The sequence below is a fragment of the Symphalangus syndactylus genome, chromosome 10, assembly GCF_028878055.3.
Source record: "Symphalangus syndactylus isolate Jambi chromosome 10, NHGRI_mSymSyn1-v2.1_pri, whole genome shotgun sequence".
NCBI classification, from domain to species: Eukaryota; Metazoa; Chordata; class Mammalia; order Primates; family Hylobatidae; genus Symphalangus; species Symphalangus syndactylus.
Window position 1 is genome coordinate 108,171,850 of NC_072432.2, and position 17,385 is coordinate 108,189,234.

General features: G+C 41.5%; 1 protein-coding gene across 1 annotated transcript in view; it reads right to left on the reverse strand.

Annotated features, from left to right (window-relative positions):
* COL6A5 (collagen type VI alpha 5 chain) overlaps positions 1–17,385 on the reverse strand; it is a 135,338-nt gene that overhangs the window by 63,588 nt on the left and 54,365 nt on the right. Inside the window, exons 8-17 of the mRNA XM_055295466.2 lie at positions 14,398–14,973; positions 11,903–12,243; positions 11,715–11,796; positions 8,469–8,611; positions 7,778–7,870; positions 5,794–5,847; positions 3,804–3,875; positions 3,444–3,470; positions 3,288–3,332; positions 3,143–3,196 (exon numbers count right to left, since the gene is read on the reverse strand). Of these exons, the coding sequence (XP_055151441.2) occupies positions 3,143–3,196; positions 3,288–3,332; positions 3,444–3,470; positions 3,804–3,875; positions 5,794–5,847; positions 7,778–7,870; positions 8,469–8,611; positions 11,715–11,796; positions 11,903–12,243; positions 14,398–14,973 (1,487 nt within the window). The remainder of the gene's footprint in view (positions 1–3,142; positions 3,197–3,287; positions 3,333–3,443; positions 3,471–3,803; positions 3,876–5,793; positions 5,848–7,777; positions 7,871–8,468; positions 8,612–11,714; positions 11,797–11,902; positions 12,244–14,397; positions 14,974–17,385) is intronic.

Sequence of the window (17,385 nt, forward strand, 5' to 3'; positions counted from 1 at the left end):
ATTATTTGTAGTGAGGCTCAGAAACTGGAAAACTTCCCATGGTCTAACATAGCACTGTCCAACAGGAGTTTCTGCAGTGATGGAAATGTTCGATATCTGCATTCATCAATATGGTAGCCATTAGCCATATGTGGCTATTAAGCACATAAAATGTAATCAATGCCACTCAAGAGCAGAATTTCTTAATTAATTAAAATTTAACTTTAAATAATCCCATGTGGTTAGTGGCTATGGTACTGGACATCCTAGCCAGTCTAGCAGCTTCTAACATCTATAATTAAATTGCCCACTGGAAACTTCCACAGGGATGTTCTATCGGGGGAACCAGCCCCCAATATTTCAACATAGGTTCTTTTCTATTTTCCCTAAGTGTCACTGGTCTGAGAAATAGAGGGAAAGAGTACAAAAGAGAGAAATTTTACAGCTGGGTCTCTGGGGGTGACATCACATGTTGGCAGTTTCTGTGATGCCCCTTGAGCCACAAAACCAGCAAGTTTTTATTAGGGGTTTCAAAGTGGAGGGATGTACGAATAGGGAGTGGATCACAGACATCGTATGCTTCAAAGGCAATAAAATATCATAAGGGCAGAGAGACAGAGTGAGATCACAAGGCCAGGGCGAAACTAGAATTACTGATGAAGGTCCACGTCCTGCTGGGCACACATTGTCATTGATAAACATCTTAACAGGAAACAGGGTTCACGAGCAGACAACCAGTCTGACTAGAATTCGCCAGGCTGGAATTTCCTAATCCTAGCAAGCCTGGGGGCTTTGCAGGAGAACAGGGCGTATTTCATCCCTTATCTACAACTACATAAGACAGACAGTCCCAGAGCGGCCATTTTAGAGACCCCCACCACCACCACTGGGAATGCAATCCTTTTCCCAGGGTGATTCCTTGCTGAGAAGATAATTCAGCGATATTTCTCCTATTCACTTTCTGAAAGAAGAGAAATATGACTCTGTTGTGTGCAGCCCTGCAGGCAGTCAGACTATGTGGTTATCTCCCTTGTTCCCTGAAAATCGCTGTTATCCTGTCTTTTTCAAGGTGCTCAGATTTCATATTGTTCAAACACACATGCTTTACAAAGAATTTGTGCAGATAACGCAATCATCACAGGGTCCTGAGGCGACATATATCCTCATCTTACAAAGATGATGAGATTAAGAGATTAAAGACAGGCATAGGAAATTATAAGAGTATCCATTGGGGAAATGATAAATGTCCATGAAATCTTCACAATTTATGTTCTTCTGCTGTGGCTTCAGCCTCTGTTCGGGTTCCCTGACTTCCTGCAACATGTTTCATTGTCACCTCAAACCTAATTATTTCCAATTAAACTTGCCCAAGCCAGGATCCTTGCAGGCATATTGACTGACTCTCTATTTCCTGTTCCTCTAGTCACCTATATCTGGAGATTTCAGGTCCCAGAACCATGACTAGTGTGAGATGAGAGAGGCACCTAGGGTGCAGAATGGAGGTAGGTATTTACTCCACATAACTCTGCCCCTTTTGCACCTTAGGTGCCCTGCTAGCCTCACTTCAGTCCGAGCCCTGCTACACTCTTAGCATATTTTGTGTCTGTTCTCACTATCATTGCTTTACTTCATCACTTCTCACCTGATTTCTACAGATCTGCCTCTCATCTTTGCCTTGCATCTATGTCATCTGCAAAATATCGTCTACATTACTGCAAGTAATATTTCTAAAATGTAAATCTGATTGTGATTCTTCTGCTTAAAATCTTTCAAAGGCTCCCCATTGCCTTACGGTTAAAAACCAAGCTCTTCCACATGGCTCACTAGTGCCCTCCCAATTTCTTGATCACTTCCCACCACCTCTTGAACCTCACCTCCCAGTACCTGTATTCTAATGCTCCCTCCAGGAAGAAAAACTTGGCAGTGCCCTGAACCCTCATGTTTTTGCTTATGCTACTCCCTCTGTCTGGAATGCCCTTCCTCCACATCTGCACCTTGCTGAATTCCTGTTCCTCTTCAGCTCAGAAGTCATTTCCTCCAGGAAGACTTTCTGGACAACCCCTGCCCCCAGGCTGAGTTACATGCCCTTCTCTGGACTCCCATGTAGATATCTACAACATGGCCTCAATCACATTTTATGTAATTCTGTTGATATGTCTGTCTCCCCAACTATACTGTGGGATCTTTGATGACAAGGGCTGTGTGGTTCACCTCTGATTCTTATTATATAAGAATATATGCCTGGCCAATGACAGATGCCTGGCACATGACAAGCCTGACAAATGACAGGTGCTCAAAAATATTTCATAAATCAATGGATCAGAACATAAAAGTAGAGCTGCTTGAAATCAAGTAGGCACACACTAATGAGTGCTGAAATAAATGTAAAGTTAAAAAATGTTTCACAGTGATTTGCTACCAAAGCCACCAAAATAATTTTGTCTCTCTTGCTTTTTTTTCTGACATAATAAAGACAATACAGAAATTACTGAGTTCGTGTCCTTTGTAGGGACATGGATGAAACTGGAAAACATCATTCTCAGTAAACTATCACAAGGACAAAAAACCAAACACCGCATGTTCTCACTCATAGGTGGGAATTGAACAATGAGAACTCATGGACACAGGAAGGGGAACATCACACTCCGGGGACTGTTGTGGGGTGGGGGGAGGGGGGAGGGACAGCATTAGGAGATACACCTAATGCTAAATGACAAGTTACTGGGTGCAGGAAATCAACATGGCACATGGATACATATGTAACAAAACTGCACATTGTGCACATGTACCCTAAAACCCTAAAGTATAATAAAAAAAAAAAAAAAAAAAAAAAAAGAAATTACTGACATTGATGGAAACGTTGTGGTAAAAAACAAATGAACATAAGAAACCACTGACAGGTGAAAGCATTCATTTTTAGACATGAGAAACATGCCCATAGAATAAGCTTGTGTGTGCTAAATTTTTCTAGGTGGAAATTCTTGAAAATTACATAATTACCCCCTTGCTTCAATCAGATATGCAGCATATATTCAGTAGCAATAGGCCTTCATTATGTGGTTAAGTCAGTTGTAAATTTTATCCCCTATAACCACTGACACACAGCAGTTAAGACTGTCTCTGTCACCAAATTCTCCTTCTTTGTTGTATCGAAAAGTGTTACCTGAGATCCTGGATCACCTTTTTCTCCTTTTATTCCAGGAAATCCATGAGAGCCCTAAAAGAAGACAAGAAAAACAAAATTGCCTGTTAAAAAAATTTTAGCAACCTCATGACAGTTTTATGATACATGAAGAAATATGGCTTACCTCTTCCCCATCAAGTCCATCAGTCCCATCGTCTCCATGTCCTCCCTGAGAGATGACAATAGACGGGCGTCAGGTAAAAGCAGGTCTCTGCCACATGCTTATTGGGAAACTAATCCCATTTGGAAATCAAATTAAACTAAGAAAAAACTCCAGTACCTTAGGTCCAGAAAATCCTTTGAGTCCCTGCAAAAGATGAAATACCTCTCACTAACATATCAAAGACAGAGTGTGGATTCAAAGACTGCCTCTCTAAAGTGAGTGAGCATGTATTTCTTTAGTTGCTTCGGGCTATACATCTACAAAGAGGTTAGAGATGCAATTTGTTAATGCTAAAGACTCCTTGATATTATTAAAAAGCAGAATTAATCTGCAGACAGGAAAACTCATCGATATAACTGGCGAAAGGAAAAGAGAGAGGAGTGATGGAAGAGAGAAAACGAGGGAGGAAAGGAATGGGGAAAGAGAGGGAGAGAATGTTATAGAGAATTGGAAATAACATTTACAGAAGAGCCTTACCTTCTGACCCTGCGCCCCTGGACATCCTGCAATCCCTTTATCTCCTTGGGGTCCTGTGTCTCCTCGTACTCCCTAAGAAAAGGAACACAGACAGGTACCCAAAGTGATGTTTTTGCCAGAAGCTGCCAGTGGCTTATTTTCACAGAGTTAAGACAAAGCACATGGGCACTATGAGCTTTAGAAAAAGTGAATCCTCTTCAAAAAGGATTCAAAAGTGAATCCTCACTCATTTACGTCTGTTTTTCCCCTCTATATTCAAACATGTTTCCTGTCAATCTTCAGGGCTTTTTATGGACCCAAGAACACAAAAAGGCACAAAAAGAGCTCAGCCACTTCACTACCTGATCAAACAGCACAGTGGCTTCACTTTGTAGCCACATTCCAAGACGCCAGTAATCCATCTAGGGCCCTAATGCTATACTGGGAGAGTCAGCATTCCTGACAGTAGACCCACAAGTTGGTGCTAGGGTACTGCTGCTGAGTAGAAACAGTTGCTGGGAAGTGACACTACTAGGAGAATGAGAAAGCAAAGGTGAGAAAAGCCAGTCCTCACAGGAGGAATCACCAGGTTAAAGACCCCCAAAGTCAGACTATCGTGCAGGGGTGAGCACTGAAGGTCAATGATTTGTGTGTCTCCCACCAACCCTGCTTCTCCAAGGAAATATTTAAATTACAGGTAAATGCTAAAGTAAAATGGATCTTAAGAAAGGAACAATTTTGTGCTTTTTGAGGGCAGGAACCCCAGCTGTGTCTTTCACCATCATGTCCCTTGTGACTGGCTCATGTCTAGGTGCATAACAGGTGCTTACATTTTGCTGCATGAATAATTAACTAGTAATGAGCTTAATTCTTGCCTTGCCAGTAAGAGAGGGAGAAAGGATTTTCCTTTGTCCTGCTTTGCTTTCTTTATCCTGAGGATCATTCCCTACAAAAGGAGGAGGCCTTGCCCATGGCCACAGGTTGCTGAGATGTACTTTAGCCCTATGGCTTCCCATTGCCTGGACTTTCTGCCAGTGGTGGGCTCAGCCAGGCAGGTGGGTGACACTATTCCCCACACTGAAAGCACTCCCATGCTAGTTTGGTAGTCTCCAAGAACCCTCGGAGGGTACAGAGTAGGTGATTCAGAGCACCCCCCTTGGTCAGCCATTAGATTGTAGAGGAACTTATAATTGCTTACAGATGAGAAAACTGAGGGTCAAGAAGCTAGGTATCTTGTTCAAGGACCCACATCTAGGCCAACTCTTGGCAGTCTGACTCTAGAGTCTTTGCTTTCAATCCTTATAACTTGCTGCCCAGATGAGGAACTGGACTTGATCTAAGGTGATAGAAATCCAGTCTGGATGCTTTCTGAACTTTTTCCATCCCAAACAGAGCCACTTAAGTGGTTTCAGTTTCTTCAAATTCTTTCTCATAATTTGATTGATGAGAAAGTGAGAGTTCTGGTTTTAAACATGGAGATTCGCAAACCTCTGTGTAGCATTTGACCGTGAAGCCATGCCTCTCATCTTGAGGGATGCTTTGCCAACTTCCCTTTCCATGGAAGGGTCTATACTCCAGCCTTGGCCCAAAGCCATGTACTACGCACTGGGTTTTAGGTCTAAAGAGAGCTCCCTGGCAGATAACCTGCTGTGCCCTGCTTGGGGGTAGAGAGGAGGGTGCCCAGGTATCTGCCACTGATAAAAACATGCCAGGCTACACATGTAAGCCTGTTCCCTCCTTACCCCAAACTTAGACTTAGTAACTGCCTCATAATTCAGACAAGGAAAAATGAAAAGAAAGGCAACCCTTCTTCCCACAAAAAAGCACAAAAATAAACATATAAACAAAATAAACATTTCAGCATATAAAAATAAACATATAAACAAAACCCCATCTACCCCTTTTGTATGAAAATAAGCTTTTTTTATGAAAAAGAAAATAAGTGTGTGTTTGCATGTGTGTGTACAGTGTCTGTGCGGCAGCAGGGTGAGGGGGAATCATAAAAACTTACAGGGGCTCCATCCTCTCCCCTGTGTCCTCTGCTGCCTTTCAGACCTTGAGAACCCTGGGAAGAAAGAGAGAACAATAAATTTTAGTCACCCCCCCCTATAAAGTCAAACTTGTGAAATCATCAGGCATTCTAAGCAAGTCCCTTCCTCCAATTTGGTTGCAGTTTTTGCAGATGTGGCTGTGAGTTTGGGGAGAATCTGACAACATCTGGAGCTAGCTTTTGTCCTTGCACTCAGCTCTGAAGCCCCTCTGCAGAAGGCGACCCTCCTAATGCTTGCGGGAGGCTGACCTTTGGAACCCACCAGCAGATGAGGCCCACAGAGCCATGCCTGCACCTGAGCGATTTGCAGGGAGGACAGCTGTGCCAGCCACAACCCTTTTAGCAGACAAACCAGTAACATTTCCAAAGGTATTATTTTATTTTGTCCTGCTATTTTGAGAGCACAAGGAAGAATAACCACTTCCAACAACAAGATTGCATATATTTTAATTGCGGTCATCTCTCCCTTAGCCATGTGTGGTTTAACTGCGTCGTGGCTTACTTGTGGCAAACATTTCATCTGAGTTTGCTTTCCCCACCCTCTAACACAGGCCCAGCTGGCTGATCAGTATACCGGGGGGTTGTGCTTCTGGAACATAATTCTAATATTGACCTGAGCAAAGTATCGAGAGAAAACTGTGCTAAACAAAACATCACAGTGCAGTAAAAATTTCAATAAAAATTGTCCTTCCATAAGGATGGACAGTGCAGAACTCATGAGCAAGTATAGTTGATCTCTTTTTTTTAAAAGAAAAACTTCATTGTTATTGTGATACCTAAAACCATTTGAAAAGTACATAAAATATTTTATACACGTAAAAGTGTATAAAATATAAATGTATAGTTTAATTATTATAAAGTAACTTTGTAGAGCAATATTATAATTTTTATATATAAGGTCTATGTAGCCACCATGCAGGTCAAGAAATAGAGCATTATTGGTCCCAGGCACAGTGCCTGTCCCCAATCACAATTCACCCCCAGCCTCTCTCCACGAGGGCACTCCTGACTTCTGATAATATGTTCTTGCCTTTTAAAAATACTTCACCATTAAGTATTCCTCCCTAGATACTATACCTTTTAATAAATGGAATTTTACCACATGTATTCTTCTGTGTTTTGCTTTTTTTGGTCATTACCATGTTAGTAAAAGTTATTCATGTTGTTATGTGTAGCTGTAGTTCATTCATTTTCTTTCTTTTTTTAAATTTTTTTATTTTAATTTTTTAATTTTTTAATTTTTTTATTTTATTTTATTTTTTTTTTTTATTTTTTTAATTTTTATTTTTTATTTTTTATTTATTTTTATTTATTTTTTATTTTTTATTTTTTTATTTTTTTACATTCATTTTCATTGACATATTTTATTGAAAAAATCATGACACATTTATTCATCCTATTGTATAATATTTTATAATTTGTGTTTTAAAGGGCTATTAATCTGCAATGCTATGATCTTTTTGTAGTTCAATCTCATTCCATTACTGATGAAGCACAACTCTTATTTATTTATTTATTTATTTATTTTTAAGGAGATGGGGTCTTGTTATGTTGCCCTGGCTGGTCTTGAACAATCAAGTGATCTTCCCACCTCAGCCTCCCAAGTATCTGAGATTACAGGTGCAAGCTCCTACACCCAGCTTCAACCCCACTATTTTTACTGCTTACTACCTTTCAAACTTTCTAAAGCAGGTACAAAAGTATAAATTGCAAAACCAAGAAGCAACATTGCCAAGGGTATGTAAGAGAAAAGGGAGTTATTCTTGCTAGCAGTATCAAAAGTGAGCTCTCCTGACCTGGATTTTATTTCAAAAAAGTCACATGAAATGTCCAAAGCAATTCCATTAGCATGGAGTGAAGGTTGTAAATTCAACCACTCAGTCTCAGTCCCACCCTTACCAAATCAAGGCACATTAGATAAAATAGTATCACAGGTGAGTGGCACCTTCATGGCTTGTAGTCCTCGGGTCCCATGAGGTCCTGGAATTCCTGGACATTTGCAGAATGTACAGCAGCAAGTCCTCTCTGCAATGTTTCCCTGGGGGAAAAAAAATAAAGCTGAGTGAATAACAATTGTCAGAAACTTTATTCCATAAGAATTGTACTCATACAAATAATCCACCACCTACACGCCCATCTTCACCCTTTGGATGAGGGGCTGCAGAGAATAAGAGGTGCTTTCTGAATTTAACACTGCAGAGAGGGTACCAGGCACTGCACTGGCAACATCGCCTCTCCAAAGGAAATGACTATAGACAGGGCATCTAGTCTATAGACAGGGCATCCAGTATGTGGATGGCCCTGGCCCAACTTTGCCTAAGACTTGTTGGTTTCTAGTTGACAGTCTTCTGTTTCCTGGAATTTCTGCAGCACAAACAGTTGGGGGCTTTTTAATTCAATTATGAGTTGGTTGGTTTTTTAGTTCCTTATGCATTCATTTAGCGAGATGACAAAGAATGAAAGAACATGCAAAAACAAAATACTATGCTATGGTCTTCCACACTTTTTTATATACTAAGGACAATGCACTTAATTTAGTGGGGGTAAACAAAGGCAGTCTTTGAAAGTTCTCATCAAGATTCCAATTTAGTTCCCATGGCATTTTGAACAACTGGGGATTTTGTTCAACAACTCACCAGGTACTGTGATAGTTTTTTGCCCAGCTCTCTCATTCCAATAGTCAGATGAGTCCTGTAATCGAATCTTTTTCCAAATTCAAAGCTAGAAAACTCATGATGAGCAGTTGTGTTAAGGGACACTACCAGCAGAGCATCAAGTCCTATGTGGTAAAAACCACAATATAAATAAAGCAAAGGGGTTGTACATGAAAACAAAGAAGCCATAATAATTCTACTCAGTGAACATGATTTAAAGAATTGAAAAGGTGAAAAAACAAACATAAGAGGAAGGAGTACTCCTGATATATGAAGAAACTAACAGAGAATTTGCCTGCATTTTCTGAATATGCACCAGCTCTGGTCCCTGACCATGAAATCCCCTGATAAAAAGTATTCAAGAGAAACGATTTACAAATCTATAGAAAAACACTACTAGAAAACCGTGTTCCACGTCTTACCACCAATTTTGATGCAATTCTTGGGCACTGGAAAGTGATTTTTAAGAAAGGGCATTATTCATCTTCAGAGAGCTTTTCTGAATTTTCCTGAATGTAAATTAATGATAATTCTCAAGTTATTCCCAATTCCAAACACCCCTGGGAGGCCAAACCCTGAGAACATGAGGAAAGCCCAGGGCAATTGTCTCAGCTGAACTCCTGACCACATCCAGTTCATTCATTAATTCATCTGTTCACTCATTAATTCACTTACTAGTTCATTGACTTTATTCATCTTTTCACTAAACAAATTTTTAAATTATTAATAGGAGCCTATTATGTACTAATCATTGTATAATAGCAGAGATACAAATGAATAAGTCAGGCTTACTTCTTTCCTTCCCAGAGTTAATGGTCTAATGGAACAGAGGGTCAAGAATCAGATAGTTGCTCTGAGAAACATCAGGGTTCCACGAAAGCCTAGAGGAGAAGCTCCTAACCCATTCTTGGAGAGTCATGGAAGGTTTCTTGGAAAAATTGATGTTGAAGCTGATTCTAAAGGATAAATGTAAGTTGGCCAATGGAAAGAACCAGAGATGGAAGATGGAGAGAGTATCCAGGGAGGAAAGGAGATAGAGGAAGCTCTAGGCAAGGACAGAGAGAAGTGTGGCTGTAAAGTACATGGGGGCCAGGCGCAGTGGCTCACACCTGTAATCCCAGCATTTTGGGAGGCCGAGGTGTGCGGATCACCTGAGGTCAGGTATTTGAGACCAGCGAACTGGTCAACAACATGGAGAAATGCCATCTCTACTAAAAATACAAAAAAAATTTAGCCAGGCATGGTGGTGGGCACCTGTAATCCCAGCTACTCAGGAGGCTGAGGCAGGAGAATCTCTTGAACCCGGGAGGCAGAGGTTGCAGCGAGCTGAGATTGTGTCACTGCACTCCAGCCTAGGCAACAAGAGCAAAAATCCATCTAAAAAAATTACATATATATATATATAACATTAGAGGAAGAATGGGAAAAAATAGTTTCATATGCCTGGAACACCGAATATAATAAATGAGTTGGCCGGGCACAGTGGCTCACGCCTGTAATCCCAGCACTTTGGGAGGCTGAGGTGGGCGGATCATGAGGTCAGGAGATCGAGGCCATCCTGGCTAACACAGTGAAACTCCATCTCTACTAAAAATACAAAAAATTAGCCGAGTGTGGTAGTGGGAGCCTGTAGTCCCAGATACTCGGGAGGCTGAAGCAGGAAAATGGTGTGAACCTGGGAGGCGGAGTTTGCAGTGAGCCGAGATCGGGCCACTGCACTCCAGCCTGGGTGACATAGCGAGACTCGGTCTCAGAAAGAAAGGAAGGAAGGACGGACGGAAGGAAGGAAGGAAGGAAGGAAGGAAGGAAGGAAGGAAGGAAGGACAGAAAGAGAAAGAAAGAAAGAAAAAGAAAGAAAGAAAGAAAGAAAGAGAAAAAAGAAAGAAGGAAAGAAGGAAAGAAAAAGAGAAAGAAAGAAAGAAAGAAAGAAAGAAAGAAAGAAAGAAAGAAAGAAAGAAAGAAAGAAAGAAAGAAAGAAATGAGTTAAGGCTGAAATGGGAAGCAGAGGCCAGGTTCTGCAAAGCTCCCAGGCCATGTTAAGGAATTTGATCTATATCCCAAGAACAATGAGAAGGTATTGAAGGGATCTGTGCAGAGAAAGAGACACAACCGAGCAATAAAACAGGACATATTGTGGTCTTTAGGGAGGTTGCCTGTGGAAGATGAACCCTAGAAGCCAGTCTGGGCTACACCAAGGAATTCTTAAACAATGAATCTCATTTGACAATTAGTGGAGTCTTCCATTGCTGCATCCTACTCTCAACTTGTGCATTTAGCTTCTGGCTCAGTTTGAAGCTATGACATGGACAGAAAATACATAGCGAGAAGTGCTTTTCCAAATCCACGTTGCTATCTTTCATATGGAAAATAAGAAACAGTAGGAGCTGTCTTGGGTCAGGTTCCCCAGAACTGGAATCTGAAAGAGGATTTTGTATGTATGTGGTGTCTATATTGAGAGAGAGAACAGGAAAGGGAAGGAGATGTTGTAACCAGGGATACATCTCAGTAAAGTCTTAGCCTTTGCCTGATTCATGAGGGATTCTGGAGCGCAAATTGTACTAGAGTTGACCCATTTAAGCAAGAGTGCCAGGCTTTTGTATCCCTAAATCATAGTTGCCCCCCGCTCCACCACCAACGTGAGGCATGGTAACCCCACACCCATTCCAAGCATGCCCAGGTACATGGCTCAGGTCAGTCAAGGGCACATGTCTATATAGAAGGTCATAAGTCTAAGCACTTGGCCCCAGCATTTGTAGCATTTTGGGGAGGAGTGTGAGGGCTGGTCAAGGGGGATTAGACGAGGTATCAACAGCCTCTGCTACAAGTAGCCAGGCAGATCTCAAGATCTACAGCATCTGAGTAAAGGTAGAGACTTGTTAAGCATATTCCATGCTTCACTGTTTAAATTTTCAACTCAGCTGGGCGTGGTGACTCACGCCTGTAATCCCAGCACTTTGGGAGGCCAAGTCGGGTGAATCACAAGGTCAGGAGATCAAGACCACCCTGGCTAACACAGTGAAACCCCATCTCTACTAAAAATACAAAAAATTAGCTGGGCGTGGTGGCGGGCGCCTGTAGTCCCAGCTACTCAGGAGGTTGAGGCAGGAGAATGGTGTGAACCCAGAAGGTGAAGCTTGCAGTGAGCTGAGATTGCGCCACTGCACTCCAGCCTGGGCGACAGACTGACACTCCATCTCAAAAAAAAAAAAAAAAAAATCAACTTAATACCTGCTTCTCTGAGCCTGTCTGATTGATTTTCAAGCATTATGTTGTTTTCACTCTGGAGATCATCTGAAAAAATAAGCAGCACCTGGAGAAATAAGAAAATGGTATGGTGTAAAAGCTAAATATATAATTGGGGAGTGAAGAACAAATGGAAGAATGTGGAGATGGGAGATAGAATGTAATACGGATACCTGGCCCCGGGATGCAGATTTATCCTTAAATGTGTCCCAAAGAGACTGCAAGAACTGTGCGTTCAGATGAGTTGGCCCACTGACGTTGACTTGCAGCAAGCTGTCAAACACTGCTTTCTGATAGATTTGGAACTTGGCAGGGAATTCTTGGTCATTGTTCACCTTAAACGCCAAGCTCACCTGTGCCTCTGTGCCAGCCCCACAGCTCACCCCCCTGATAGAGCTGATGTCTTCTAAGATGCCAGGGAGGTAGGATTCCAGCAGGGGGTGGCCCTGGAACAAAGGCTGTCCCTGCACATGAGTGGAGATGTGAAACCCGACCACTATGTCCATAAAGCAATCTGGAAACCAAGGGAACAGAGTCAAGATTAATGAGTAGACAGGAGTAAGGAAGGAGAGACAGGGCAGAAAAAAGGAGCACTGTCATGCCCTAGAGCTAGAGGGTCTCTAGTCCCCAAATAGTGTTCAAGAAGGAAGATACTGGCTGCTTTATCATTATATATATATATATACATATATATATATATATGTGTGTGTGTATATGTATATCATGTATATATGTGATACCAACATATATCACAGGGGTTTTCTCTGTCCCCTTTAAAATATTAAAACTTCCAATAGCTATTTGAAGTTCAAATCATAATTTAGTCTCATTCTCAGTGACTCTGTTGTGTATGTGTGTGCATGCATGTGGGCATGCATTTTAATGGTGACATATTTTGATTCATATAGTCAGAATACATTAAAGTTTTGAGGCCTTTAAAGTTTTGAGGCATGGTGTCTCACGCCTGTAATCCCAGCACTTTGGGAGGCCAAGGCAGGTGGATCATGAGGTCAGGAGATCAAGACCATCCTGGCTAACACAGTGAAGCCCCCTCTCCACTAAAAAATACAAAAATAAAATTAGCCAGATGTGGTGCCGGGCTCCTGCAGTCCCAGCTATTCGGGAGACTGAGGCAGGAGAATGGCGTGAACCCAGGAGGCAGAGCTTGCAGTGAGCCGAGATCCCGTCACTGCACTCCAGCCTGGGCGACACAGCGAGACTCCATCTCAAAAAAATAAAAAATAATAAATAAATAAATAAAGTTTTGTGCTGTCTTTTCAGATTATTTAAGTTGTAGAGGTCACAGACACAAATGGCTGCAAAGGCAGGTAGATAAGATAAATGATTCAAGTGGGCAGGGTGTGAGCAAAATGAACTGGAGAACAATGACCCATTTCTGGGTCTGTTCACTGTTCAGTTCCAGCTGAGAGTAGCTATGTGGAAAATGTGGCCTAGTCTTGTCAGATCTTCTGATTTTTCAAAAAGGAGCCTGATGTCAACATTTTTAATGTAGAACCTTCAGTGTGAATGCTGTCAACTAATTTAGCAACTCATCAATGCTGGATGCGACAAAAAAACTGCAACTGCAAGCTGCCATTTGGTTACTCTGATCCTGCCCAGGTTGCTTATTTTACAGATGAGGAAACAGTCATGTGTGGAGGTTGTTGCTGCTGAACCAGAGTTAGAACTCTAGCTTTCTGAGTCCAGGCCCACGGCTCTTTCCACCACTGTAATCTGCCTCCACTTGAGCACTGCAAATGGGACATATAAGATGTGGAGAGTTTGGAAAGACTATCATATTTTGTGAAAGAAGTGATTTCAATCATAACAACTCTAGAAACACTAAGAACTCTAAGGAATTTCTGCATGTTGTGCAAATTCCACAAACCGTTATCATTCGCTATTGCTTCCTTACATGCTGTCCTCCCAACTCCTAGCCTCAAATTTACAGAAGCTGAGTCTCCTGTGGCCACTCTCAGCTGGAGCTGAATAGTGGCATTCCTGTGAGATGCATCATTGTTTTTCAGTTCACTGTCCTCATACTCTGCTCACTTGACTTATCTCCACTATCCACCTGGCCTTTGCAGCCATGTGCTTTTGTGACCTCTGGATTAAATAACCTCTAAGGACAATTCAGATCTTTAGTAGGCTATGATTATATGAATGTAATCATTAAAAGAAGAAAAATACACTGTACACAAACACACACACACACACACACACACACACAAACACACACACACACACAAGTCCCTTACAAGATGGCTTAACAAAGGTACAATAGTAAAACTTCCAATCAGCAAATGTTTATTTTACTTATTTTCTACTGGATGCAGGGCATTTACTAGGAGGACAGAAATAGGAGAGAGAGATCCAGGTGTTAAAAGGAGAATAAACACTGGATTGCCATGAGGGAACAGGGCTGACCAGAGGACACAACCCAGGGGTCCCCTCTAGCCTCTGCACCCTTTCCTTGTCTTTGAGGGAGGCTGAGTTATCCAAACTTCCTGGAAGCAGAGAAATCTCTTCTCACTGAACAATAAGTGAGATATTCTCACTAAATATATGTTCTAAGTATATGCTTTGCTAGAGCTAGCCCATAACACACTCTTGGGAAATGGAGAAATGAGAAGTTTCCATGGAAGAAAACCAAACAAGGAGCACTTACTGGTTTTCCCACAGCTCTGGCAGATTTCACGGACAATTCTTTTTTTCACATCCACATTCTTTAACTTATCAAAGTCTTGAAAAGTGATTATTTTTTCAGAATTGCCTGTTATTGGCAGAAGCTGTTCCTTATAAACATCTCCTATGCCCAAAACCAGGACACAAATTCCAAGGTCCTTCAGGGTTTTTACTGCATCTGCCACATTATAGCGAGGATCTCCAGATGTGATAACAACCAAAGTTTGGGGGACACCAGCATTTCTTCTCCCACCAGCATGTAGATTAAACATATTGTTCACTTTTTTAAGGGCAATGTCAATTCTCGGAAATCCACCGCTCTTGGAGACGTTCTGAATTTGAGTCTTCCACTGGGTTTTAGTCAGAGAGTTTTTCAACTCAATAATACTCTGGTAGTTGCTTCCAAATTGAGCCATACCAATTTTCATTCTTTGAGACTGAATGTCAAAATTATCAATTAAGTCTGACAAGAAAGTTGTCATGGTTACAAAATCTGAATTAGATACCCTGTCAGAGCCATCGCAAAGGAAAATCACATCAGCTTCCTGAAGATTACAGACTGCAATAGAAAAAAGAATAAATTATTTTCCTCATGAATCATTCTAAATTTTTCCTTTCCTCATATACTTAAATTGCTTTACTAAATACTTCAATTGCTTTACATTAGCAAATTGAGATAAGTTAACAAGAGAATCACTGATTGATCCTCAAAACGAAGAAAAAATAGCAAGAGGAGGACAGATAATAGAGTTTTCTTCAAAGTTTAATTATTTATACAATCCATTTGAAAAGACACTGAAAGCTAATCAGAGAAAGAAAGTAAGAAGTTTGAATAAACTTCACATACTCATTAAAAGGTGATTACAAAGGGTAGACGTCCCTTCAAAACACCAAGATTGGGACATTTACCCCATCAAGATAATAGCACTTACTTACTGTACTATTATTAGTACTCCTATTACTATTCATGTTATCACTTTACATTCATATTGAGGAGTAGCATTTTAAAAATGCTTTTGGCATACAATAACAACATTAATATTCACAACCACCTTATGACTAATTATTCTAATTTTACAAATATAGAAATAGAATTCAGAGGTTAAGTGACTCGCCTAAGAGCACACAGTTACTATGGAGTGGAGCTGGTATCTGGACCTCTAGATCCTTTTTACTCTTAAATTTAACACTTTTTTTTCTGCTGCAATGCTTTTTAAAATTATCATGACTCAACTTAGAACTTCTCAGAAGAAGTGTGAATGGCTAGTAAATAGAGCATAAGGTCAGCTCCCTGAAGTCCAATCTGAAATGTCCCAAAATCGAAGGGCGACTTTCTATACTCATTTCCAACCAAACTCAATGGCTGTGGTAGCAGCAGCACTACGGTGATTACTAAAAGTAATTGAGACAGTAGGTTACCCACGGTCACACAATTCCTTGTAAGCGTGGTGTGGCAGACACAAAGATGGGCTGCCCGGATAGATCTGTAAAGAAGAACTTACTCCCCAGCTATGGGAGTATGGGCAGGCGGTAGACAGCTTCTAGCTGTCAGCACTTTCAGGGTCTGTCTCACTATAGAAAGATGACTTGCCAAAAGTCATGTCCTTCCTAGGGCCGCCACATCCAGGAACTAAGTGGGAAGGGAGTTCTCCCTTAGTCCCAGCCATTTCAGGCTGATGCTGGACAGCTCTCATGGGCGATATGTGCTTCAGAGCTCTCTGCTAGGTTTGGAGTTTGTTTAGCCTATGTCACTATTTGAGTTATTTGGTCCATCGTGCTTTCCCCATTTATTTTATAGGTGTGGATCCCTAATAAACATCTTGCATCCCAAACTCCATCTCAGCACTACCTCAAAAATGTAGGCATGGGAAATGAAAATAAAACAGCCTCCACATTCATAGGAAAATACTGTAGTCTTAGTAATGCACTAGTTTTGGAGGACACCCCAAACAAACGAGATTAAGCCTGCCTGCGGAGCTTGTAGTCTTGTGATACATACAGATAGGAAAACAGCAAATATGTGTCAAGTGCTACCACCTGGAAAATAGAAGGAGTGAGAGTTGGGGGACACAGTGGGGACATGGGGTCAGGTTTTGGGCCAGGAAACTAGCAAACAAAGACCGAAATTTGACAGCAAAGTGAGATGTAGGCAGGCACAGTGGTGGGCTGGAGTGTTCATGGTGGGCAGGATAGTGTGCACAAAGATGTGGAGGAATTTCAGAAGGACAGGGTAGATTGTGAAGAGGGGAGAGGTGATCAATGAGGTTGGTGAGGTGGGCAGGGGCTAGATAGAGCTCAGGAGTTTGGAAATTGCCCCAAGGGCACAGGGAGGCCTCCAAAACACACACACACACACACACACACACACACACACCACTAAGCAGAAGAGTGACCACATCCAGTGTGTAGGAGAAAGAACATTCAGTGTTAAGTGGACTGGCAGGTGTGTCAGGACTGAGGGAGGGGAGCCCACGCTTCAGGGTGAGAGTCCAGGGAGAGGATGGAACAGGCAGAAGAACTGGGGTGGTCCTGCTGCCTTGGGAAAAATCATAATTTTCCCTGGATAAAGATGATACCATCATTCAATATCTGAAACCAAGAAGATGAATCAATTGCTTACTTAAGTAAGGTAAAGCTATGGTGGTCAGGCATAGTTTTATTTAGCCAAGCAAATGCTGATCTGACACAGGATTTGAGGGGAGGTTTTGTTTGGAGTTGGACAAGTTACAGACATGGAAGTGGGTTAATGTCAGTCTTAGAAACATGATTTATATTAGTTACAAAAGTGAGCTTCCTATTGGTAGAAAGGAAGGAATAAAGGAGGAAAGAAACAAGAGGAAGGAGGGAGGAAGGAAGTGAAGAAGAAAGGAAATTTGAGAGTTGATTGTTTTCTTTGCCAGATTGGGAGGACTGGGCCAATACACAAACCACAAGAATTCGGACCTTCCAAGTGGGCACAGCAGCCCTTCCT